General features: G+C 47.5%; 1 protein-coding gene across 7 annotated transcripts in view; it reads left to right on the forward strand.

The window, feature by feature from the left end:
- hdac5 (histone deacetylase 5) overlaps positions 1–23980 on the forward strand; it is a 40687-nt gene that overhangs the window by 6936 nt on the left and 9771 nt on the right. For 2 of the 7 annotated variants that reach the window (XR_013451407.1, XM_040190285.2), the window contains exons 1-14: positions 10208–11808; positions 16779–16865; positions 17009–17259; positions 17373–17532; positions 17629–17734; positions 18174–18307; positions 19379–19510; positions 20153–20262; positions 21270–21386; positions 21567–21678; positions 21811–21918; positions 22028–22221; positions 22310–22428; positions 22521–22716. Coding sequence is in view for 2 of the 7 variants with exons in the window: in XM_040190285.2 (XP_040046219.2) it covers positions 11652–11808; positions 16779–16865; positions 17009–17259; positions 17373–17532; positions 17629–17734; positions 18174–18307; positions 19379–19510; positions 20153–20262; positions 21270–21386; positions 21567–21678; positions 21811–21918; positions 22028–22221; positions 22310–22428; positions 22521–22716 (1983 nt within the window). In the remaining 5 variants the exon portion in view is untranslated. Of the gene's footprint in view, positions 1–825; positions 1248–4991; positions 5033–6821; positions 6989–10207; positions 11809–16778; positions 16866–17008; positions 17260–17372; positions 17533–17628; positions 17735–18173; positions 18308–19378; positions 19511–20152; positions 20263–21269; positions 21387–21566; positions 21679–21810; positions 21919–22027; positions 22222–22309; positions 22429–22520; positions 22717–23980 lie in introns of those variants that run through there. The other 5 variants (XR_013451408.1, XM_040190286.2, XR_013451409.1 and 2 more) reach the window with 4 other exon arrangements.

Genomic DNA, 23980 nt, shown 5'->3' on the forward strand with positions numbered 1-23980 from the left:
AAATGCTTTGCTATTTGATAAAATCCAAATCCTTTCATATAATGATTTTTCACATGTCATTTATATTCGCTCACACAAACACTTCAACCATTTGTTCTTGGCTCCTCCGTCACATTTTACAACCCATTGTGGCCCGCGAGTCAGAAAGTTTGCCGACCTGCTATAGACCTGTCCTAGGAGGGACATCTATAGACCTGTCCTATGAGGGACATCTGATGGACAACCAAGTACTGCAAGCTGGACTAGTATGCAGTTGTAGACACAATACAGGGGGTCCCTGGGCCTGAGAAGGGAAGAAAATGAGTTTAATATGGCTATTATATGTGACTAAAACTAATTTTAGTCTAGTTTTCGTCGACTAAAACTAAGAAGGATTAAAATGACTAAATGTGACTAAAACTAATGCATTTTTCGTCTAAAGACTAAGACTAAATCAAAAATAGCTGCCAAAATTAACACTGTGCCAACGGTGCTTCAACAAAGTATTGAGCAAAGGCTCTCAAAGCTTTAAAGTGTGATTTGGGCCACTTTGCTTAAGAATTTCTTTATTTTTTATCGTTCCCCACTATTTTTTTATGAGCGACCGGCTGATTAAAAAAAATCGTGTTTTGCTCAATACTGCTCCAAGAGATTAGTCTTTTGGTGTTTGTCAGTCTTTGCTCGTGTTACGTTCAGGTCTCACTCTGCAGTGTAAACAAAGGCCCAATCAGAGAAGGAAACAAGGGAAAGTAAGTGTGACAGAAACTAAACCTTGTCTGTCTGTTTCCCTGTCTGTCTGTCTGCCTGCCTCCATTGGTTTCTATTGGGTCTATTTTTAGCCCCAGCAGACTGATCACGTGGCAGGAGGAAGACGTCAATAATGTTGTTGTTGCTGGTGTGGGAGAAAGAGTGGGAGAAAAGAGAGAGAGAGAGAGAGATACTGTAAATATGGAGGCATTGAAAAACGATAGAAACCCGTCCTCCTCGTTAAATCACACCTTTTAATGTAAGGAAATAAAAAAAAGCACAGACGAGCTGTACGGAGGAGAGCGAGGGAGAGCGAGGGAGAGCGAGGGGGACACACCGAGGATCCAAAGCCGTGGAGAGGCGACCTCTGCGCCGATACGCCTTCCTGCCGGAGGGACCCAGCGGCACCGAGAGAGCGAGCGTGGCCGCTCACGAAGGACTAACGCCGGCTGGCAGTTTGAACGGGCTTCCCAGGAAGAAGAAGAAGAAGAAGAAGAAGAAGCGGTCCCGCGGGGAGAAAGGTGACATTTTCTTTCCTGAGCCGTTGCCTGCGCTACAGTGAACGCAGCCGCTAACGTCACGTACCGACGCTTGTCCCGCGGCTCGTTAAAAGACCGACCCGCTGACGGCTAAGCAGCGAGCTAACGTTAAGCCGCGACCCGGTAAACCGTCACGGCACGCCGCGGCTCGGCCACCGACCGGGAGTGTAACGTCACTTCCCAGCTAGCAGCTAACGTCACCACTAGCGGCTAACAAGCGAATGGCGAACAGCGGATAGTAAGTGAGTGCAGCCAGGTGACGGCTAGCGGCTAGCGTGCTACTACCGAGCGAGCTAACCAGCAGCACAGCCGCTTACCGGCAGGATCACAACTCTGTAAATATGTCCGACCCGCAAATACACTCACGAATGAAGGCCCCAAAATAGGCAGAACGCGCTCGCCCCCTGTTCAGCACCTGCAGTGATGCGAATGTGTATTGCTCACAGTGAAACATGGGATATGGCTTCAAAATGCTTTTCGGCACACCTGCGACCTACCGGGAGCCCAGTGTGGCCCTGCAGGTTGGGGCCCCCCCACTTGGAGAGCGACAGCTGACTCGAGTATTGGAGATGGAAGTCGTTGTCTAGCAATTAATCAGCGTGACCCAAATGTCCCCAGAAGGAAGGTAGTCGGAGCTGTTGGTGCTGTCGAACTATTGGCCCAGTTATTATTTTATATAAAACAGATACATAAAGTGCAACCGTTTTATATAATGAAAGAAGAAATAAAGAACTTGTCCCGGTCAGGGGGCCGCACGTTTTCACACTCCATGTCTTCATTTCCTCTCCAACAGAAGCAATCTACCACAGCGACTTAGAACCAGGACTTTTGTTTTACAAGAGCGGGTTGATGAGTCAAGGTCGACTCTAACACATCAGTAGATGGAAGGATGAATATAATCCCTTGTTGTTCTGATAGCTGGTGCAGCGTCCCCCCCCCCCCAGCATTCTGCCACTGCTCTAATTCACTTTACTTTTTTCTTTTTTAAATTGACCGTTGCATCACAATACTAAACATAGCTGCATTGATGCCTAATTTTGTTTTGGCACTCAGTAGATTCAACCAGACAAGGACAGCCCAAAAAATGTGGAAGACTGAAGCGCAGCAAGTGTCTTAGGAGGGTATTCACTCTTCAAATGATGTATCCAGTCCTCTTAAAACATCCATGGACCCTCTGGTGTTCTTGATCGATCCTTGGACCCTCCTCACCACTGGGTGCAGTACTCTTCGTGGCAAACAAATGTTCTGATAAATACACATCTTTCTCTGAGATCTACACCTCTTTTATGCTTCTTGCGCAAAAAAAAATCCAATACTCAACTAAAAAGCTAAACTTTGCAAACAAACCAAAGGATGGATACGAACTACAACATGGTTGCATGACTTGTATTACAAAGAACATCACAAAGATTAGGTCATCTTCTGAAGGAACTTCTGTTCCAGAACCACATTTAAAAGCCCTTAAGCTCGTGTTAGCAAACTATGTTTCATGCATGTAACTGAAACCCGTTAAATGGAAGCCATCGACTAAGAGACAAGGGAACTTGTGTTGGTATTAGTACTTATTCCTGCAGAATGATCTATTCTGGTCAGAATGACGGTGTAGGGGGATTTGCCACTCTGCCGTGCAGTTTTTTTACTAAAGCCCAAAGGTCAAAGCTCACATGTCGAGGGTCACTCCATTAGTGACATAAGAGCTTAAGGGCCATGCCACTAAACTTTCACTTTCATACCAAACCTATTCGGTTGGATTCTATTCTGGGTTACTTGCCAGCTTTTGCTGCGTGTTTGTGGTTAACGAGGAGCCGCCTTGTCTAAAACTCTCGCCAGAGAATTCGCGTTCAGCTTTGAGAACAATCTTGATTTGTGCTGGAATTCGCCCTGTTGGTGAGCATTAAGAATAACTAGGTAGAAAAGGCCAATCTTCTCTCCGATGGGGGGGTTACTTATGTAGGTCATAAAGAGACACTAGTGTTGCATTGAGACATTTAAAAGTTGTACGCAGCAGGAATAGCATCGCTCCACACATCCCGCCCACCCGCCGCTGAAACATTGGTTGTGTTACGGTTGCAGTTTCCTTCCTTCATATATATATATATATATATATATATATAAAATATTGTTTCACTTTATAATGTACCGTATTTGGCTTGTAATTATTTGGCTACATATGTCTGTTTGCAGTCTGTGTCCACTGCTGTCGTCCTGCAAATGTCCCCGCCGTGGAAGTAATGAAGGATTATTCATTTTGATCTTCAATATTCCTCCCCAAAATGTTTAAACCGTTTTCTGCTGCGTCCAAGTGCCCACATAAAAAAAAAAAAAATGGCGTGAGGGAGAAATAGTCTATAAACAAACGCCGCTGAGAGGTCGACTCCACGACTCGCTCGCACTGCTGTTTGTTTAGGGAAGAGGTGTTCAGGTGGAGCGTTGCCACGGCAGCCAGCTCCCCGGTTGCCAGGCAGCCCTTCCTGCTTCTTTCCACAATAGGAGGGGCCACGTATTTTAGGATATTTTGGTGCGAAGAGGATGAGTAGGCAGAGACAGTAAGAGAGAGAGAGAGAGAGAGGAATCTATTTCTCCATTTTCTTCTTATTTATTGTTTTGCAACACAGGAGTCGAATTCTAAAATAAGCTCTCTGTGTGTGTGTGTGTGTGTGTCATTAGGCCGATGGCGCAGCGCCAGCAGGTGAGCCCGTCACTGCTAGTTAGCTCCTCCACCTAAACACATGCGCACACAAGCTGCCAGCGTTTCATGCCATTATCTCTGCCCTGTCACCGTTGCCACGGCGCCCGGCCAATTGTGTCCGTAGGGACACCGACTTCTTTTGTAGCATTGGGGAAGCTGGGGAGGGAAACCAGAAAATAAACGCAGCCTTCCGACCCGGCCTTATTATGAGTAGAGAAACGTTGCAATCATCTGCTGTTTGGATTTAGCTTCTGGAACCAGCGCTGCACCTGATGACTTCTCATCATGGAACAGCAATCACTGTATGGGGGGAAATTGGATGGCTTGCATGGCCCCCCCTGCGTTGGCTCCCCAGGTGTACCGTACATTTCCTTCTCCTTTTGTTTAGTTTGGTTGTTCCTGCGGCTAACTGTCACTGTAGAGACGCTGTGGTTTCAATAAGGGTCAAATAACAAACCTGCTGGTTTTAAGGCAGCTTTCTTAAAATACTTTGGGCTAAAAGTGTTCAGGCCTGGTAATCTACATTAAGCATTCTGAAAACTCAACGGTTTGTCTTGAATGTTTGACATTAAAAAGCCTTTTTGTCCTCCACATTTATCCGCAGAAGCTTTCCTGTACTCATGGATTCTTAGTTCGTAACGCACACATAAGTATGTCACGTCTTTGGAGGGCAACCAAGTGTTAATGTTTGAGATCAGTTCTGATAACCACTTCTATTTTTGAATAAACTTCCAGGTCGGCAAAATCTTTCATTTTCTTTTTACTTTCCACATTGAATGCTGCTTGAGTTAAATAGGGATCCACAATCTGATCCTCCCCAGATGCATGAATGCATTTAATGGGGATAGGATATTGATGATGATTATTAATAATGTTGCACTCTAATTTTATTGAAAGAACGAGCTGCATGTGAACATCTATTGTTGTCTTCCAGCGCATTAGATTGTGATCGGCTGTGCTCTGTAAACTATGCGGACCAGTTTACTCCATCGAACGAGTAATGACCGTCCCCTCTTTCCCCTCTTACTTCCACATAGATCGCGCCGCACAAGACCAGCTGATGGCGCCAAAGGACCAGGTGAGTCCAGTGAGCAACAGGGAGCAGCTGGTCCCTTTTAATTGCATGTAGTTGTGTCCTGTCTCGGCCCTGGAGAGGACGCTCACAGGCGTGGAGGCGTCCGATGCAAGTTGAGCCAAGGGGAAGAGTTCTAAGTTGCACATAGATGTCATTTAGTCTGGGCCTAATAAGAAACAAAACGCTAGATTCAATTTAAAGTAAATCATTTGGTATGAAATTCATAGAAATCCCAATTAATTTTACTTTTTATCTCCTACAACTACAAGGGCTTTACAGATGTAACCACATGTCACACACAGGAACCTGTGTGGAGGAAAAGCACCTGGTTTCTTAACCAGTTGTTACTAAAAGCCTCTTACTGATTGTTATGAAAGAAAAATCCGAGAAGTACTTTCTCACGTAAATGAGAAACAAGAATACACATGTTAAGCCTCTGTCCGTAATCATTTCCTGCCATTATGAATCCAAATTGAACGCGTTCTGGCTCATATTTCCTCTCCACGCTTCGGGGGTCTTTACCTACGCAGAGTAGCCTCCTACATCACTTACCCTCATTGAAAATGAGGCTTTATATGAGTCACATTGTTTTTTTTAACAACTTTGATATTATATTTTCATTTAACCATTTTGTTGATTTGTGATGTCATTATTACATCACTACTACTACTGTGGCATATCCTACTTACATTAGTGAGGTACGTTAATTGATATATATTAGGGGTGTAACGATTCATCCACTGAATCGATTTATATTCCTGCGATCCAACTGAATCGATCTGTGCTCCGCAAATCGGCATTCCGGATGACATACTGTATATCGATTGAAATGGTACATCATCGATTTGTATCGATACTTGGAAACTGCACATTGGATTTAAGCTCAAAAACTGTGTGGATGTGTGTTTGTTTGTTTTTTAGCACTTTAGACACGTTAAACGTTACTGGATTCAGTCTGCCTGTCTGTGACGTCATCAGTGCGCAGCGGCAGCCGCGCGAAACTCTGAACAACAACAAAACACAGCGTGGAGGAGACGACTGCGAGCGAGACATTTACAAACCAACTTATCGATCCAGCGTGTGGAAACATTTTGGCTTTTGCAAACACGGAGGTGTTCTAAATAAGTCGGTCGCTGTTTGTAGAAAATGTAGAAGCCAAATAAAATCCACGGAAACACGCCGAATCTTTCCGGCCATCTACTGAGGCGCCGTGGGATTAAACAACGCCGACAGTCAGGACCTCTAGCAGCGTCACCGCTGCAGCAGCAGCAGGTAACTCCAGCTCTGCAGACACCTCAGGCCTCGCCAGCACCAAACTCACCATCACAGTAACAATTGCCAATAATACCGGTAAAGACGTGCGACCCTACAATGTGGTTGAAAATCCGGGGTTCTGCGAATTGATCCAAACATTGTGTAATTATTGTAATGTTGTAATGTTTACATTGAAAATGGCACTTGATTCAAATAAAAGGTTCATACATTTGCCATTAATTGTTGTTTGCTTGTTTATAATATCCATAATTAATTTAAACCTGATTTCCTTACAAGAAACAACAGGGATCTCAGAAACTTTGCCTGCACCGTCCAGTAAAGTTACTGAATCGATTTCAAGTCACTGAATCGAATCGAACCATGAATCGCGATTCGAATCGAATTGTTGTTAGAATGAATCGTTACACCCCTAATAAATAAATATATATATATATATGTATATAGATAGATAGATATTACACAGAAAAAACAGCAACGAGTAGCAAGTGCTGAAAAAAATGTATTTCTCTTTTTGCAGCGAGGCCGACATTAAGAGGAGAGCCTGATTCATCCGTCTGTCCGTCCATCGACTGTCCCCTAACACATGGCCGACTCAGAGGACCCGCTTTAACACACGTGTAACCACAGCAGGGTGATTTGGGGGGGGTCCAGGTTCGACCTTCATGAATTCCTCACACGCCTCAGGTAGGTCTCCGATCTCTCCGTCGCCCTCGTACAGGTTGGCGAGTTTTGAGTAGCTAAGGCGTTGGGGAGCGGCTTGCGACTAGAAGGCGTCGCTGTTCCGTGACTTTGAACGCCGATGGTTGTCGGTGCCAGACGGGCTCGTCTGAGTACGTCACAAACTGCTGATCTACTGGGACCCTCACGCACACCCATATATGTGTATGTGTACAGCGGGGAAAATAAGTATTGAAAATGTCACTGTTTTTCTCAGTAAATATATTTCCAAAGGGGCTTTTGGCATCATATGTTGGTAACAACCTAAGTAATTCATCGTCTAGATATAACAAAATCCAAGAAATAAAATGATGTGTAATAAAATGGAAGGACACAGTGAAAAAGTATTGAACACATGTAGAACGGGAGGTGCAAAGACACCAGCGTGAATCTATCAGTAATCAGAAAGCACTCCTGCTCCTTGTCATGCAAATGAATATCGGCTGTGAATCAGTCCCAACTGATGCCCTTTAAAAATGTGTCCCAGTACCAAGGTGTCCTACAAGAAACATCTCATGACGGGTAAAAGCAAAGAGCGGTCAAGCTTCGCTTTAGCATTGGTTTGCAGAAAGATTTCAAGACTTCTGAATGTTCCCGTGAGCAGTGGTCCGTAATCCGAAGCTGGAAAGAACATCTTTTCACTATAAACCGGCCACGAACAGGTGCTCCTCTGACAGGAGTGAAAAGAATTGAGAAGAGTTGTCAAGAAGACAAGGACGGCTTGTGGAGAGCTTCAGAAGTACCTGGAATTAGCAGGTACAATTGTTTTAAAGAAACCAATAAGTAAGGCACTTACTTATGTGGGCCTGTGTGCACGCTCCACACGCAGGTCTCCATTACTGACGCTTGCTTGTTTAAAGTTAGTGGCAGGACATTTAGACAAGCCTGTCAAATTTTGGGAGAATATAGTCAGATGATACCAGACCAACGGTGGAGTTTGGAGGTGGGAACATGAGGGTGTGGGGCTGTGTTTCAGCCAACCGCACTGGTAAACTTGATACAATTAAAGGAAGGATGAATGGAAATATGCACCCAGATATTCTTGATAAAAATCTGCTGCCATCTACGAGGAGGAGGATGATGATGATGATGATGATGGAGAAAGGGTGGGCATATCAACGAGACAATGATCCCAAACACAGCCAGGGAAACTCTCTATTGGTTTCAGAGAAAGACAATACAGCTGCTACAACGGCCCGTCACCTGACTCGAAGACAGTTGAAAATCTATAGAAATAACTAAACATCAGGATTCATAGAGAAGAAGCCAGAGGAACCTTCAAGGTTTCAAGAATGGGCCAAAATCACACCTGAGCAATGCATGTGCCTAGTTTCTCCATAGTCATTTCTTTTGTACAAAGTATTAAATATATTTCAGTAAGCGCGTTCTTTACTTTTTCCCTGTGTCATTCCATTTTATTACACATACGTTTGCAAATGAAGTAATTTGTTTGGATTTCTTAATCTATGAGTTACTTGGGATGTTACTGACGTCTGTAGTGACGTATTCAATACTTACTTATATACACACACACACACAAACACACAATTTTTTCTTTCAAGCATGTTATATATTGGTGTGTTCATTGGATAGCAGATGAGTGGCTCCATTGTCAACAGTCTGTCAAGACACCTGTGCGGACCTCTAGTCTCAGCTTGAGTGACTGGTCGACTGACTTGACGGTAACGCGGTTGTCATGGATACAGATGTAGTACATAACGTGCACACACACCCACACGCACACATAAACACACACAGACAGCAATGTCACTCCAGGGGTTGATGCGCCTCAAATAGAAACGCAGAGATGAGTCATCCGCTGAGCTACTGCAGTACACACACACACACACACACCTTCAGCAGTCGTGTTTAGACCATTAAGATGTGAGACATGTTGCCCGGTCAGTGGCATCTCTCTGGCCGCCCCTCATGTTGCCAAAGTGATTTGAAAGGACGATGTAAGACTGTCTGTCCATTTTACTGGACGAATGCAGCAGCTCAAGTCGGCGTGAACACCACAGAGGACGTTGTTGCAGAGATCCCTTCATCAGTCTCCATATTTCCTCCTCTCTCCGTGCATTTCGTCTCTTCCCCTCGTGAGTCACAGCGAGGCGGCCCTTACGTCTGCTGTTTAACACAGGGGATGAGGACAAGGAGAAGACGGTGTGATGAAGGAGATGATGATGATGACTGAGTGGCTTAATGAAATATTAGCATTCCTTGTTTGTCCACGACAGACGGCGATGAAGCTGAGGAATACAGAAAAATACACATCCGCGGTGTCGAAGGCATCAGGGTCGGCTCGAGCCGATCCAACGGATCTGTATTGGGGCCCTTTCATTTTTAATACATTAGCTCATGGTGGGAGGGGGTGGGAGGTTGCAACACCGTCACATTCCGTTTAAAACACCGCAACGTGTTCGGTTTTAAAGCAGCGGCGCTCAGGAGCCACCCGCTGAATAGAACAAACAAACACTATAAATAGCGGCGAGCGGGTTTCAATTAATAATACAGCCGAGTGAGAACAGTGAGCCGCGCGGCTCTTTGGTTGGGTTGGTTTGTCAGGTGTTTCTTACAGCGGCCTTAACTTTTGATTTTTATGAAGGCCGGAAAATTAATCTGAATTTTTATGGAAATTGCAAATGACCTACTGTCATTTCCCCAAAATGTAAAGCATTTGCATTTGAAATCAAACATCGTGGTGTTGCGGACTGAAGAAAGGTTTTGCTGTTTGGGACAGATCCCCAAAAGGATGGTTCAGGACCTAAATGTGTCGTGGCCATCATCACCGGTTGCTCAGTCTCAAGTATTGGAATCAGACATTTGACTCCATGCTGATGATGACGCTGGACGAATCCCCCGGGGACCACGAACACGTCTGGAATAAATTCGGCGCCTGGTCGCCAAGTTGATGATATTTCACAGGCAATCGAGTACCGTAACCTCAGACGGGACGCGTAGTAGCACGAGCAGTCACAGCCCAGCATCCACCCAAAATAAAGAGGAGGAGGTCACAGTGCCGCTGTGCAGGAAACAAGACTTTGCAGAGCGCCTCCCCCATCCTCAACCCCCACCGCCCCACCCCAGAGCTGTAGGCTTACTGCTCGCTCCTTCTATTTTTATCTCTAGCTCCTCCTCCTCCCCGGCAGCCTATTTTCAGCCTCTGCCCCCATCTTCTGTGTTGGTAAACGCTTCTCCTCTCCTCGGTCCTGCCTGGCCTTTTTTAATATTGGAAGGAAACGGTGGATGAAAAGGGGGTGAAGCGAGCTTTTGACTTTCTCCCTCATCCCTCCAAATTCTTCTGTCCACCCAGCGATTCGCTTTCGACCCTCCCCCTCCTCCTCCCCCTCTCCCTCCCTCTTCAACGTTCATTCAGCAGCTCAAACACTTTTGGGGGACTCTCAAACGATAATTATTAGCCGTCTGACCAGCAGCTGTTTCTGGTCACTGCTCAAGGCTCAAATACCCCCCCTCACCCCCCCTCACCCCTCCCTCACCCGCCTCCTCCTTTTTCAAGAGCCGGGGATAAGGAGCCAACCTGCGGTGCCTTTGCTTTTTTTTTTCTGGGGAGGATTCTAACTCGCCTACTCGTCCTCCTCTCTCCACAATTCCTCTTCTTTTTTTTTTTTTTTGATCACATAGCTCCTCTCCCTCCCTCCCTCCCTCCCTCCCTCCCTCCCTGTATTTCCCTCTCTGTCTGTCTCTCTCTCTCTCTGTGTGTCATTCTCTCAGCGCTTCATTTCTAATTTTGGAAGCATGGAACCTCGGGGAGCGCTCTCCCAAAGCTATTTACGTCCTCGCCTCTCTTCCTCCTCCTCCTCCTCCTCCTCCTCCTCTCCTCTCTCTCGCGTCGGCCAGGAGGAGAGCGGCATGAGGATCCTTTGATGCGGCCGAGCTGGGGAATTTCTGCTTCTCCTCCTCTCCTCCCTGTATTTTTGTGTTGTGTCGTTGGCTGCGGGGTAAGGAGGTAGCGGACAGAGGAGGCTGCAGCGAGCAATCGCCTCCCCTCCCATCACTCCTCGGCTCGTGGGGGGAAATGCTCGGTTCCACGAGGCGACGGGATCTCACCGACAGCCCGCTGGTCCGGCTCCTGCCTCTTTAGGATTGGTGGGTAGAGACTCCGGTGGAAAACTTTTTTTCCTCCATCTGCAACGCGCCAGCCTCCGTCACTGTGTTCAGGGGGCTGGGGGGCTGGGGGGGTGGGGGTGGGGGGACCGGCAGAGTTACTCGGCGTTGACTCGGATCAGGACCGCAGGTGATGTGGACGTCGGGTCCTTGCGAAGTCTGCACTTCAAAAGCCAAGCAGAGCATTTCTTCAGACCGGGCTGAAGCTCCCTGCAGAGCAGCCTGCACGTCTCTGCTGGATTACACAACAACAGCACACAACTCTAAGCAGCATTTACAGGTTTTTACTCAAAGTAACCGATGATTCCCTTCATACCGCAGCGCTTGATACCTTTTACTGAAAGCGTCTGTGTGGCCCCCTCCCTTTGCCTACGTCCACCTCCAGCACCCTGAATCCTAAACCGAGCCCTGGCCGTACCTCAGGAAGACAAACTGACGGAGGCGTGTTTTTTTTGTTGTTGTTTTTTCGCGTGTGACTAAATCGAGCGCCGCCTCTCGCGTTGGCATGCTGTTGCATCCCACGGTGTCAGGATTGTGCGCCATGTTGCAGACCATCTACGAGACGGAGTCCTGCTTTTCCTCCGCCAGCGCCGACAGCCACCACCAGCCTCTGGAGCTCCTGAGTGGCAACAGGGGCTCCAGCACTGCCATGCCCACTGCCGGTGAGTCATCATCTGGGGACGCAGGAGGGGAGGAGGGGGGGGGCGCTGTGTGCTGGAGGCCTGACGGGGCTCAAGGTTGGGGATCCGGATGTGAGAAGTTTTCTCCGTAGCGTTTGGGAGTAGTTTTTGAAGGACGGGCTCTGCCGCGTTGTCTGTTGGTGACGGCCGACGCTGTGAGGTGCGTTCAGGGACACAACAGGAAGTTGGTTATTGTGGATGAGGTATGTTTGTGCTGCGTCTCAGAGCCACAACTCGGTCAATGTTCACACAAACACAACAAATCCTCGGTCCTTCAGTGTCAAAGTAATCAAGGGATATTTATAAATTCATAGACGATCACTCGGAATCAATCATAGCGAAGAAAAAAGATCTATACAATACAAGTACGGCTGCACAATTAATCAAATTTGAGTCGCGACCACGATTTTGGCTGCCACATTTATGTGAGCATGATCGTCAGCGATATTGACCGTTTAAATACTCTGCAACTTATCAAGTGTGTCAGAGACAGACAACGGGACAAAGAGCAGACAACATGGTGTGAAAGGTCACGCAAATGTCAGGAGCAGCAGGCGAGGAGCTGCTCTCTCCAAAAGAAGTTCTTTGGATTCAAGTGATGCTAACGGAGAGCAGAGTAGACGCAGAGGGTGCAGGGTGCGTTAGTCGTGTCCGCGCCGCACAGCCAACTGACTCGTTCAACCACCTGAAGAATCACCACAAACCTCCGCACGACCAACGCATCACTGCCAAAGATAACGTGACCTCACTGAATCTCCGTCAACGTCCAATGACGTCAACCCAGAAAAGCACAACAGAGACAGCGTGTCCAGTACTATATAAATAAAGAATTAGTTATTCCTTCATTTGGGGGAAAAAAATATATTTATACTTTGCTTCAGGTGAATAATGTTCTATTTTGATGCAAAGTTGTGAACATTAGCTGGAATGTAGCACAACATGGAAGTGAAAGTGAACAGTGTTGATTTAATTTTGGGTAAAAAGTATTGATACTATTTATATTTGCCTTCTATGTGATGCAGTGAGATAAGAACCAGTCTGATGCAGAGATGTGTACTTTAGCCAGAATGTAGCACAACAACAGAACTGGAAGCCGTGTTCTTGTTCATTTAAATGGGAAAGTGTCCCTATAATGAATCTCAATATTAATCCAAGAATCTTGAGTAAGATTTTGGCCATAATTGTTTCTGAGTTTGAGGAGGTGGAGGTGACAAACCAAACCATTTTCAATATCATTTTAGTCAATCATTATAATTGATTATTCATTAATAATAGCTAAATGCATTTTTGCTATTTTCTTTTCTCTGTCTGTGATTAAAGATTTATTTAGTTTTTATAATTTTGTTAACCTGTTTTTGTCATGAGGACTGCCACACAGAATGCAAATATTAGACATGACCTTGTTGAAAATGTTTCCACATTTCTTTTAATCACGTTGAGTGGAACAGACTAATTCAGAAGAGGCTTTTAAAATAAATACGTGACATATCTGCAGTCCAAACGGAGGCACGCCATCTTTAACCCCCGAATCCACGTCCGCCTCTTCCGCTCTCACTTTTTCACAACAAAAGCCATTGACAATAAGCAGCGTCACTGTTTATCAGAGGGAACTCTGAATCCGCTGCATAAAATAGCTCCCAGTAGCTGCAGGCTTTATGCAACAAGGCGGACCACCAGCTGCTGCTCTGCACACGCCAATCCATTCAAACCTTCATGCTGAATGAGCAAATTACCCTCTATAAACAGTTCTGATGCAAAATATTCGCAGATGAGTATTTTACTGCCAATTTACTGAAATGTAAACAAACATATGGGCACAAACAAGCTAGAAAAACAGGGCTCAAGTTGTAGCCCAGAGCTAACTCACTGGCTGGGTGAAAACCCCTTACAGGACATGCAGTCAGGATGAGACGTGCATGTTTGTGTTCCACTGGAGGAGCCTGTTGCTCCAGCGTCTACAGCTTCCAAGCGAGACAAACCTTCGCGCTAATTATCTTTCTTTTCCTTTTTTGCTGCTACATTCACTATATTGGCCTCGCCTGCCGACCCGGGCCGTGTGTGTGCGTGTGTGTGTGTGTGTGTTCAGACTAACAGGCTTATGTGCTTATCGTGAAGCCGACGGCCACTGACTCGATTGCTCGGCTCCAGATAGAAGCGGCCGGTCGTCCGCGCTGCGACAGACTTTGGATGACCTGCCCTCCGCCAGCCCATAATGCTGCTGAACCTCCCGCAGTCTCTATGGCAACGCCACACGTCTCTCTCTCTCTCTCTCAGCTACTAATTTCTCGAAAGTATACACAGACATTATACTATTTTTGCCCCGTTCTCTCTCTCCGGCTTTTTTTTTTTTACTGTTTTGCAGGGCTGATGTCATAGTACCTGTTCTCGCTTAGAGGCGCAGACCAAACAAGACAAGGGTACCGTGAAAACGCCAATATTGGTTTCCAGAAACACCTCAGTACTAGTAGCAGCCGAGTGAGATGGGAGGGGAAATCCTTCTGAGCTGGACATGAAACTACACTCCTCTGCCTTCAGGAGCTTTTCCTCTCGCTGCCACGTTCAGACGACGGCCATCGATCGAAAGGAACAGTTTCAAGTGTCCAGATTGAAGTTAAAACCAGGCTTTATAAGGAGGGGAATGGAAAACCGTAATCTCCAGTGGTTCTCTGGACGTTCTATCCAGGAATATCCCACCAGAACAAACCAAGGCGGTTCTGCTTGGAACCCGCTTACGTTTCCTTTTTATATCCCAGAGATCGTTGTCCACCCTGACCGCGGTTTTAGTTTAACAGGTTACCATGGCGACCACGTCCTGTCAATCAACCCTCCCCACCCCAAGTTCTCAATTGCTGATTGATAGCCGTCAAATGGAAAAGTAATTGGTGTTGGTTACGAATCGCTTTTCAAGCCAAAATGCAAAAAATGCTTTCTGGATTTTCTGTTTTTCGTGGTCATACAGTAAATTGCATATGCGGTCTGTGACTTTTGTTCGGGGAAAACCAATTTGATGCCGTCCCGACGCACTCTGGGATGTTGGTGTGTGTGAAAAGCGTTGTTGTGCAGTCTGTCACGCCGCTCTGAGCGTCTAACCCAGATGGGACTTTCACAAGCTCGCCTAAAAGTCTCTTTTACAATCGGTTTTCAGAACTCCTCTTGACCAAACAGTCAATCAAGGTTGGCAAATAAATGTGAAATATAAAAAGGAGCAGCTCGCGGTGGAAGTCCACCTACACACAAGCTGCTCTTCTTTCGCAGGCTTTATCAGTTGTGTGTCCTGTTAGCAGCTGCAATAAGCAACGTGGGTTCTACCAGGAGGGCCTGGCTGAGGACACACTGAGTCCGTCTTTCATCCTCTGCCCTCCGTCCCACCCCAGGCGCTGGAATGTGTAGCTGCAGCGAGCTGAAGTTGGTCCGATCCCAACGCGATCGACTGAATCGTTGCCTCTTTGTCAGGCTGTGCGCTCGCTGTGTGTGTGTGTGTTTACCAGATTATAAATGTCTTCGGTTTGACGTCAGACGCTGGCTGCTGTGGAATGCTGCTCTCTGGCCAAAGCGGACCGTTGCGCACACACACACACACACACACACACACACACACACAGGGGCAGTGTGTGTGCTGTAGTGGAAAGGGGAGACACGTGCGTCACAGTGAAGCGCCAGAATATTTGTTTAGGTACTTTAGATGCGAGGGGCTGCTCGAACACACAAAGACCTGTTATCCTCGCTACTTTAAAAAAAACTTATTTTCTTGTAGCATCTGCAGCAAAGTCTCTTCGTAGGCGGCAAATGGAGGTGGGACTAAACAGTGTGTAATTCCTCATTGGATTTCCTACTCGGCCAGCAGACGAGTAATATACTCCTGACATCTCAGCACTGATCCGATAGCCGGGGGGGGTGTAATCAGTCGGCACAGGTCAGGGTCACTGCCCTGTACAAGGCCACATCGATAGGATTCCAAGAAGGCCGCCCCCCCCCGCTCACCCCTACACCCACCACAATCAGGCGGTGTGCTAACCTGTTGCAGCTAAACTGGTCTCTGTGTTAGCATCGTAGCTGAACTGCACCAGGGCCGTGTGTTTCTGTCCAATCAGGGTTCAATATGATGCTCGGACTTCATCGTGTTCAACGAAAAAACAATAAGCTTCCTGTCATCTTTTTATTTTTGCTTTAACAAACACTGTCTTGACCACGTATCCTCGATGCCACCTTTCCTAATTGATCATTAATTGGGACCGGACCCGGACTAGAATTCTTGTAAAGGCAAAAAAAAATCTGTCGCAGGAGATCACTCCTAATCCGTGTCACTGATAGCTGCAGCGATGGCCTCCGTAATCCAGATCAGTACAAGGCTGCACAATCATCACACACGTTTTGTCTCCGGCTGCAGCTGCACTGTTGATAATACTGCAAATGTATGAATGTTGCCATTACTCCCCTGTGGGGGCCGCCGGCTGCGTCACCCCTACCGCCGTGTCATCGCCTTCACACAATGTGTCAGTGATGACACACTGTGCTCCTTTCATCGCCGCAAGCGCTCTGCTCCTGCACACATGCGCTGTTTGATGTGGTCGCCATCTTTTAATTGATTTTTTATTTTTTATTTTTTTACAAAACTTGCTGCTTTATGGTCTATGTGATTTTAAATGGACCGCCATTCACTAAAACTAGACTGAGTCCCTGCATACTCATCGACTTAAATTCAACCTGACCTCTCTGTACGTGGAGGACTCGCCCCCTGCTGGTCGTGTGATGGAATACAGGTAAAAAGGGTTGCGGACACTTTTCAGAAGTGGAGTTTTCCGCCTGGTTTAGGGCAGCCGCGCAGCTATAAAAGCTAAATGTAGCCAATAGTCACTCTAGGTTTAGGGCTGACCGAAAAGCTGTGTGTGTGTGTGTGTGTGTGTGTGTGTGATTCTCATCAATTGCTCGCTCTCTGTTTGTCCTTCCTGCAGTGGTGGAGGTGAAGAGCAGCCTCCCATCGGGCATGCAGAGCCCAGGAGGAACAGCCAGCGAGCAGAGAGGAGGAGGCGGAGAAGGAGGTGAGTGGGGAGTCGAGAGTTACTTGTTTAGGGAACGCCACCGATGTAAGAACACAAAGTAATGAAATTCAAAGATAACAAATGACGATGGCAGAAGCAAACAGAATGTAATTCAGGATAAATATAGCTGCTTTTCTCCACAGGTGCGTGTCCAGGAGAAGGCCCGGGTGGGGGAGGCCCAGTGGACCTGCGGACGGAGGCCAGGGTGGGGTCCCTCCCTGTGGGCGCGGCAGCTGCGGTGGACACAGCCATGAGGGAGCAGCAGCTCCAGCAGGAACTTGTGCTCCTCAAGCAGCAGCAGGAGCTCCAGAAGCAGCTGCTGTTCGCCGAGTTCCAGAAGAAACATGAAGTGCTGACGAGGCAACACGAGGTGCAGCTGCAGGAGCACCTGAAGGTAGGCATCCGCACGCTCGGCCACGCCCCCAAAAGCCCGCCGCTGGCTTTCAAACTCTTCCCACCTCATCACCTTAGTAAAATGTAAATGTGTGTGTGTGTGCGCGCGTGCATGTGTGTGTGTGCAAGCAACAACAAGAGCTGCTGGCGGCGAAGCGGCAGCAGGAGCTGGAGCAGAAGAGGAAGCTGGAGCAGCAGAGGCACGAGGAGCAGGAGAAGCACCGGCTGGAGCAGCAGCTGCTGCTGCTGAGGAACAAGGAGAAGGGCAAAGAGAGTAGGTCCCGCCCCCACCACCGTCCACGGCGCCGCCCCGCCCCTCAAATCCCCCCCCACCTGACTCTCTTGTTGTGCTTCTCCTTTTTCTGGAAAGGTGCCATCGCCAGCACAGAGGTGAAGCTTAAGCTGCAGGAGTTTCTTCTCAATAAGAAAGAGCCCGGCATCGGCGGACTGAACCATTCCTTCTCCCCAAAGTGCTGGTGAGGAATTAATATTTATATATTTTATAAGTATAAGATGTATTAAGTCTATATACATATATATTTCTATATAGATGAAGGAATATCACCCCTTGCTAATAACTTCACTGGTCCGGGCCACTGTGGGGGCGTATGTGGCCGCTAGCCTGAAATGAGTTTGACACCCCTGGCCTAGTGTGAACAGTGGTCCCCTCTGCACAGTTTGTACTCTGCCAATAGCTTGAAGGGATAGTTCTGTATCAGGTACTTCTCCATCCACGTAGGCGTGAAGCGAAATGTATTTCAGACACCTGGAAATGTCAATATATGTTTAAATGTAAGCACGGTTAGTCAACTCCCCACCCCCTCAGTGTTTCTAAATTGCCATTTTGTAATTCACTTTCTACTGTTTCTGTGTGTGTGTGTGTGTGTGTGTGTGTGCGTGTGCGTGGGCACACAGGGGAGCCCAGCACATCTCCCTGGAGCAGGGCTCTCCTCCGCAGAGCAACACCCCAGGAACTCCTCCCTCCTACAAACTGCCCCCGCTGCTGGGGAACTACGACGGCAAAGATGACTTCCCGCTCCGCAAGACAGGTAGGAGCCTACAGACAGTGGGAGGATGTGTTTGTGTGTGTGTGTGTGTGTGTGTGATTTGTCACTTTGCCATTTAAAAGTTGTCTGATGGAGGATTTTGCGGAGGTGGCGTGTTTCTGCGAAATGTGTGTGCGTCAGTGTGAGTCTGACTCACCAGGGAAGAGGTAACCTAAGCCAGCACCACTGAAGCTGGTGTTGAACCCACAAACGCATGTCCCGTTTATTACAGCCCGCATTCGTGCAGCACAAGATGGTAACACACAGGCTGATGTGCACAACGCCGTGGCTTATTCTACAGTCTGTAGTTCTACAGTCGCTGCAAATTCCAGCTAAAATATATCCTCTTGGATTCACGCGTCTTGCACTGTGTCCTGAAATCCGACGTCCCCGCCCCTCCAGAACATGTGAAGAATGGATGGATTCATAGTTTAAAGCAAACGTGCTCATTTAAACCCACAGGATCCCACGTAGTCCCAACGTAAGCAATGACAAAACGATAAACCAATAAAAGCCAGGCGCGTTCTTCCCTCTTCCTGTCTTTGTCCCTCAACCGTGACTTTTACACCAAAGGCAGCTTAAGGCCTGCTGAGGCTGCTCGTCCAGCCTGCGCTCATGTATCGTCTCCAGGTGGCAAATCACCAGGCAGAACGCCGCCCTCCACAATAAAACGAATAACGCAAGCTGGAAAGGAAAAAGAAGTTAAGAATTCCAGCACAACTTACTAAGCTGCTTTAAGCTATTTTCTTCAGTTCAATTAGTTAAGTGGTTGTTAGTAAAACAGTCACCCAGTTTGTCTGTTTAGGGCTTTGCATGGACGGGGTCTGCGCTGCCTTTGTCATTTTGAAAAGGAGAAATAAAGTTTACCGTCTTTGTTTGGACAACGGAGCCTCCATCGTTGTTGTAAGATCACCTATTAAAGTATTTGTCATAAAATGGGTCCCGGGACGGAGTTGTAGGGAGGACCATTGACCAGAGACAGTTTCTCACGTACGTATGTACGTAACACCCGGTGCCTGTTGATTGCACAGAAGGCTGCTGATTGACCCCGCCCCCTTCTCTCCCGGCCCCCAGTGTCGGAGCCCAACCTGAAGGTGCGCTCGCGGTTGAAGCAGAAGGTGGCAGAGAGGCGGAGCTCTCCACTCCTCCGCAGGAAGGACGGGACCGTGATCAGCACCTTTAAGAAGAGAGCCATAGAGATATCAGGTGAACACGCACAATGCTGCGCACACTGCACACACTGCACACACTGCACACACTGCACACACTGCTCACCCTGCACACACTGCACACACTGCTCACACTGCACACACTGCTCACCCTGCACACACTGCACACACTGCACACACTGCACACACTGCACACACTGCTCACACTGCACACACTGCTCACCCTGCACACACTGCACACACTGCACACACTGCACACACTGCACACACTGCTCACACTGCACACACTGCACACACTGCACACACTGCACACACTGCACACACTGCGCACCCTGCTCACCCTGCACACACTGCACACACTGCACACACTGCTCACCCTGCACACACTGCACACACTGCTCACCCTGCACACACTGCACACACTGCTCACCCTGCACACACTGCACACACTGCACACACTGCTCACACTGCTCACCCTGCACACACTGCACACACTGCTCACCCTGCACACACTGCACACACTGCTCACCCTGCACACACTGCACACACTGCTCACCCTGCACACACTGCACACACTGCTCACCCTGCGCACACTGCGCACACTTTGCATTCTGCTTTGAGTTTCCCTCTCTGACTCTTGCTCCTTCTGTGTGTGTGTGTGTCTCCATCTCTCCACCAGTCTCCTCTCTCTGTAATAGCGCTCCAGGTTCTGGTCCCAGCAGCCCCAACAGTTCCAACTCGGCTATCGCCAATGGCAACACGGGGTCGGTCCCCAACATACAGACCGAGGTACAGGAACAGCTGTTTAATCCTACTGTGAATTTTGTACATTTTCAAAAAGAGTGTTGATCAAAGAGAATACATTTAAAATAGTGTCGTAACTATTTTAGTTCTTTGCATCGTTCTGTTTAAATGGCTCTAAAATAAGAGCGCGGATTCCTTTTTGCAGCAGAATGCTTTCCATCTTTACGTTGGGTGAGAAACGTAACGCAACCAACAACCACCGCCTTTCTACTGCGAATACACGTTAATGAGGGCGGTTTGATAAACAGATCCCGGCATGCAAAGTAAACAGGAGTACAACAAGAGAGAGGGGATGTCATAGATGAGACACTGTGAGGTGCTGGAATTGAAAACCCGCATCGGTGCTTCGCTATATCCTGAAACTTGTTCCGATTATCTCTACAGGCCATTTCATCAATGGTTGAATTAGAGGACACTCGGACATGAGCGTCCACTAGGGAGGAGTTCATTATGGGCTTAACTGCATCAAGTACTTCCTCAGGATGTGGAATTCTCGCGTGAAATTGGGGCTCGTAGTGAAGCTGTTAAAGGCCGGCTCACAAGCGTCACCCACCCTGTGTGCAGCGTGGCCTTTTTACATGAGGCCTGGAGACTAAATGAACACCACCAACAAAAAGACGTGAATTCTTCCCAAAGTGTTTGCCTTTGCACATTAAAGACACCAGCACGCCTATACACATATTTAAATATCACTAATGTAACAAATCTTTATTTATTTTTAGACGCACAATTTGGGTTTCCTCCCTATATTTTGTTATATATATATTCAAGCCCAAGACCGAAGCCGTAAAGAGAAGATTCAGGGAGTGAAAAGACTCGATTTGCGAGACATTGTGTTAGTCGGTGCTTTCGGTAGATTTAAAAAACACCGGTTACCATAGTAACTTGGCTGAATCGACAGCGAATAACCATCAGACAAACCCTCGACCACTGCTGAGATGCCAAGGAGCGAGTCTCCTCAACTAACCCTCTGCCTTCATGTCCGCCTGCAGCTGAGATCCCTCCACCAGACGCTGGGGGCTGATGGGACATTAAGTCCTCTCAATCTCTACACCTCGCCCTCCTTGCCCAATATTTCCTTGGGGCTCCCAGCCAACACGCACATCACGGTGGGTCAACTCAATACCCATCCATGTCGTGAGATTTAACAGAGCATTTGAAATGGCATAAACTGTCTGAAATGATTGTTGTTTCTTGTTTATATTTTGTATCAACTCCAGCTGTTGTGTGGCGGCTGCCTTGACTTGTCTATGTTGTAACCATGGTAATCCAACCCCCCCCTCTAACAGACCGCCCAGGCGCTGTCCAACCAGCAAGAGGCTGAGCGTCTAGCCATCCAATCGCTGCGGGGGGGCGGAGCTCTAACAGGGAAGTTTCTCTCCACGTCGTGCCTACCTGCAGGTAAGTTTTACCACAGCTGCTACGTCTATTATATATATATATATATATATATATATATATTATTCAAATAACCGTGTTGTGTGTTCCTTCAAATTGATTCTATAACTCGGCTTAATATTTCTTTCTTTGCAGGGGTGGGGCACGAGGTGGAGCCCCCCAGCTCTCATTCTGCCCATTCCTCGTTACTGCAACATGTACTACTGCTGGAGCAGGCCAGACAACAGACTACTATGCTAGCCGGTAGCTACACACGCACAAGAACACCTCCGTCCGCACCACGGTCCATCTCGGTGTCCCCCCCCCCCCTTAACTCCTTTTCTTTCTGCTATGACGCTCCGCCCACACCCAGTCCCCATGTACAGCCAGTCGCCGCTGGTTACCGCAGAGAGAGGCGCGTCCAGCGGTATGCGGGCGGTCAACAAGTTGCCTCGCCACCGGCCGCTGGCTCGTACCCAGAGTGCACCTCTGCCCCAGTCGCCCCAGGCCCTGCAGCAGCTGGTGGTCCAGCAGCAGCACCAGCACTTCCTGGAGAAACACTACAAGGTAAAAAAAAAAAAAAAAAGAAGAAATCGAACACAGTCACAAACTGTCACACGCCCACGCTCTCTCGCTAACATGACCATCTGTGTAGATTCTATCCAAAGGGGTGGACCTTCCTAGGCCGCCGCCGACACACCCAGAGGAGACCGAGGAGGAGCTAACGGAGACTAACGACATGCAGGAGGATGACGAAGGGCCGAGCCTACACAGGTTTGGCATTTTTGACAGCATCAGCACCAATGACTGACCAGGCTTTATATCTTAGAAGTACTGTTACCATACCTGTCGTTCTGACCTATCAGGCTTCAGAAGGAGGGATCAGACGACAGCACACACTCCTCCGAGCGGCTCGGCGTGCACGTGAAGAGCGAGGAGGAGCATGGAAGCGTGCACGTGAAAGGGGAGAGCACAGAGAGTGAGCTGGATGAAGAGGAGGAGGAAGACGACATCATCCAACTGAGGGAGTGCGACGAAGAGGAGAGGGGAAGCTATACACAGGTTTGTGTGCTCGCTAACGGGTAAATGTTTGAAATACTAAAAGGGAAATGCTTTTCAAAAGCAATTTAGAGCACAGACCTCCACTAAAGCCGTTTCCATAATACTATACACATCATTTTGTGTGTCCTTCCTCACACATCTTAAACCCCTCCAGCATCTTTCATGAAAATTTGACTTGAAGTTTTTTCCCCTAATCCTGATGATAACAGCATAACCACCTTATTGGATCATTATCCATTCATTATATGTTAAATGGTTGAAACTATTTTACATATTTTTAAAGTAATGGATAATCGCCAAGTCTAACCTAAAGCGTGGTTTGTCTGACGGGGGGGATCTGCAAAGGGTCACGGACCGTAAAGGAGGGGAAAGCAAACTAAGGCGTGAGTTAACGCGGAGAAAACTCTCCCGCTGAAATGAAACATGGATACATAAATTAGGTACCTGAAATATTGTGGAATATTTATGTTTAAACACTGTTCTTGTTTTGCTCAGTGAATGTGCATGTTTTGAAAAGCATTCTATTTTGAGTGTGTCATCACGGTGAAGGCATAATAAATCAATTCCACCACAGCAGAAGCTTAATGTTCTCTGTAATTAGGTGGAACAAATAAATGAGTGTGCATGCAACAGAACGGACCGCAACAAGAAGGGGTTAAATGATTTAACATTTTACATCAATGTAATGCATCAATGCACAATCGTACGTGCAACAACATTATAAAAACTGTTATATTATCGGGTAATATTTGGTGAAACAGGATATCGTCAGGATAATTGATTGTCATATCTTCAAAGTAATGATATTTGTTTTTACATTATTGTATTATTTTTATCTAGTAATAATAATATGCGATTTACATACGACTCACCGAGACCAGTTTGGGGCACCGGCTGCCGAGGGCATCCAGTCCAAAATCTCCCATCGACTTTAGCTGAATGGAATTCCATTACATTTTTTTTTCTCTCCCAGAGTGCAGGATGAGTCATCCGCAGAAAGCTTTGACATTTTACAGAAACAGAAAAAAGGCTATGATGCTGTGACATGTGCACACGGTCAGTCCAGCTCAAGCCGAGACACACACACACACACACATTGTGACGCTGCAGTGACCTCACCAGCCTGGTGACTCAACCGCTGGACTCGTTGCCGTGTCTCTTCCTGTACGTCTGTGTATCTTGACGCGTGTATGTTTGTGCGTGCGTGCGTGTGTGTGCGTTTGGGTCTCCACCCACACATGGTGAGTCACCCAGTTCGCAGCAG

This window comes from Gasterosteus aculeatus, chromosome 11 (genome assembly GCF_964276395.1).
Source record: "Gasterosteus aculeatus chromosome 11, fGasAcu3.hap1.1, whole genome shotgun sequence".
NCBI lineage: Eukaryota > Metazoa > Chordata > Actinopteri > Perciformes > Gasterosteidae > Gasterosteus > Gasterosteus aculeatus.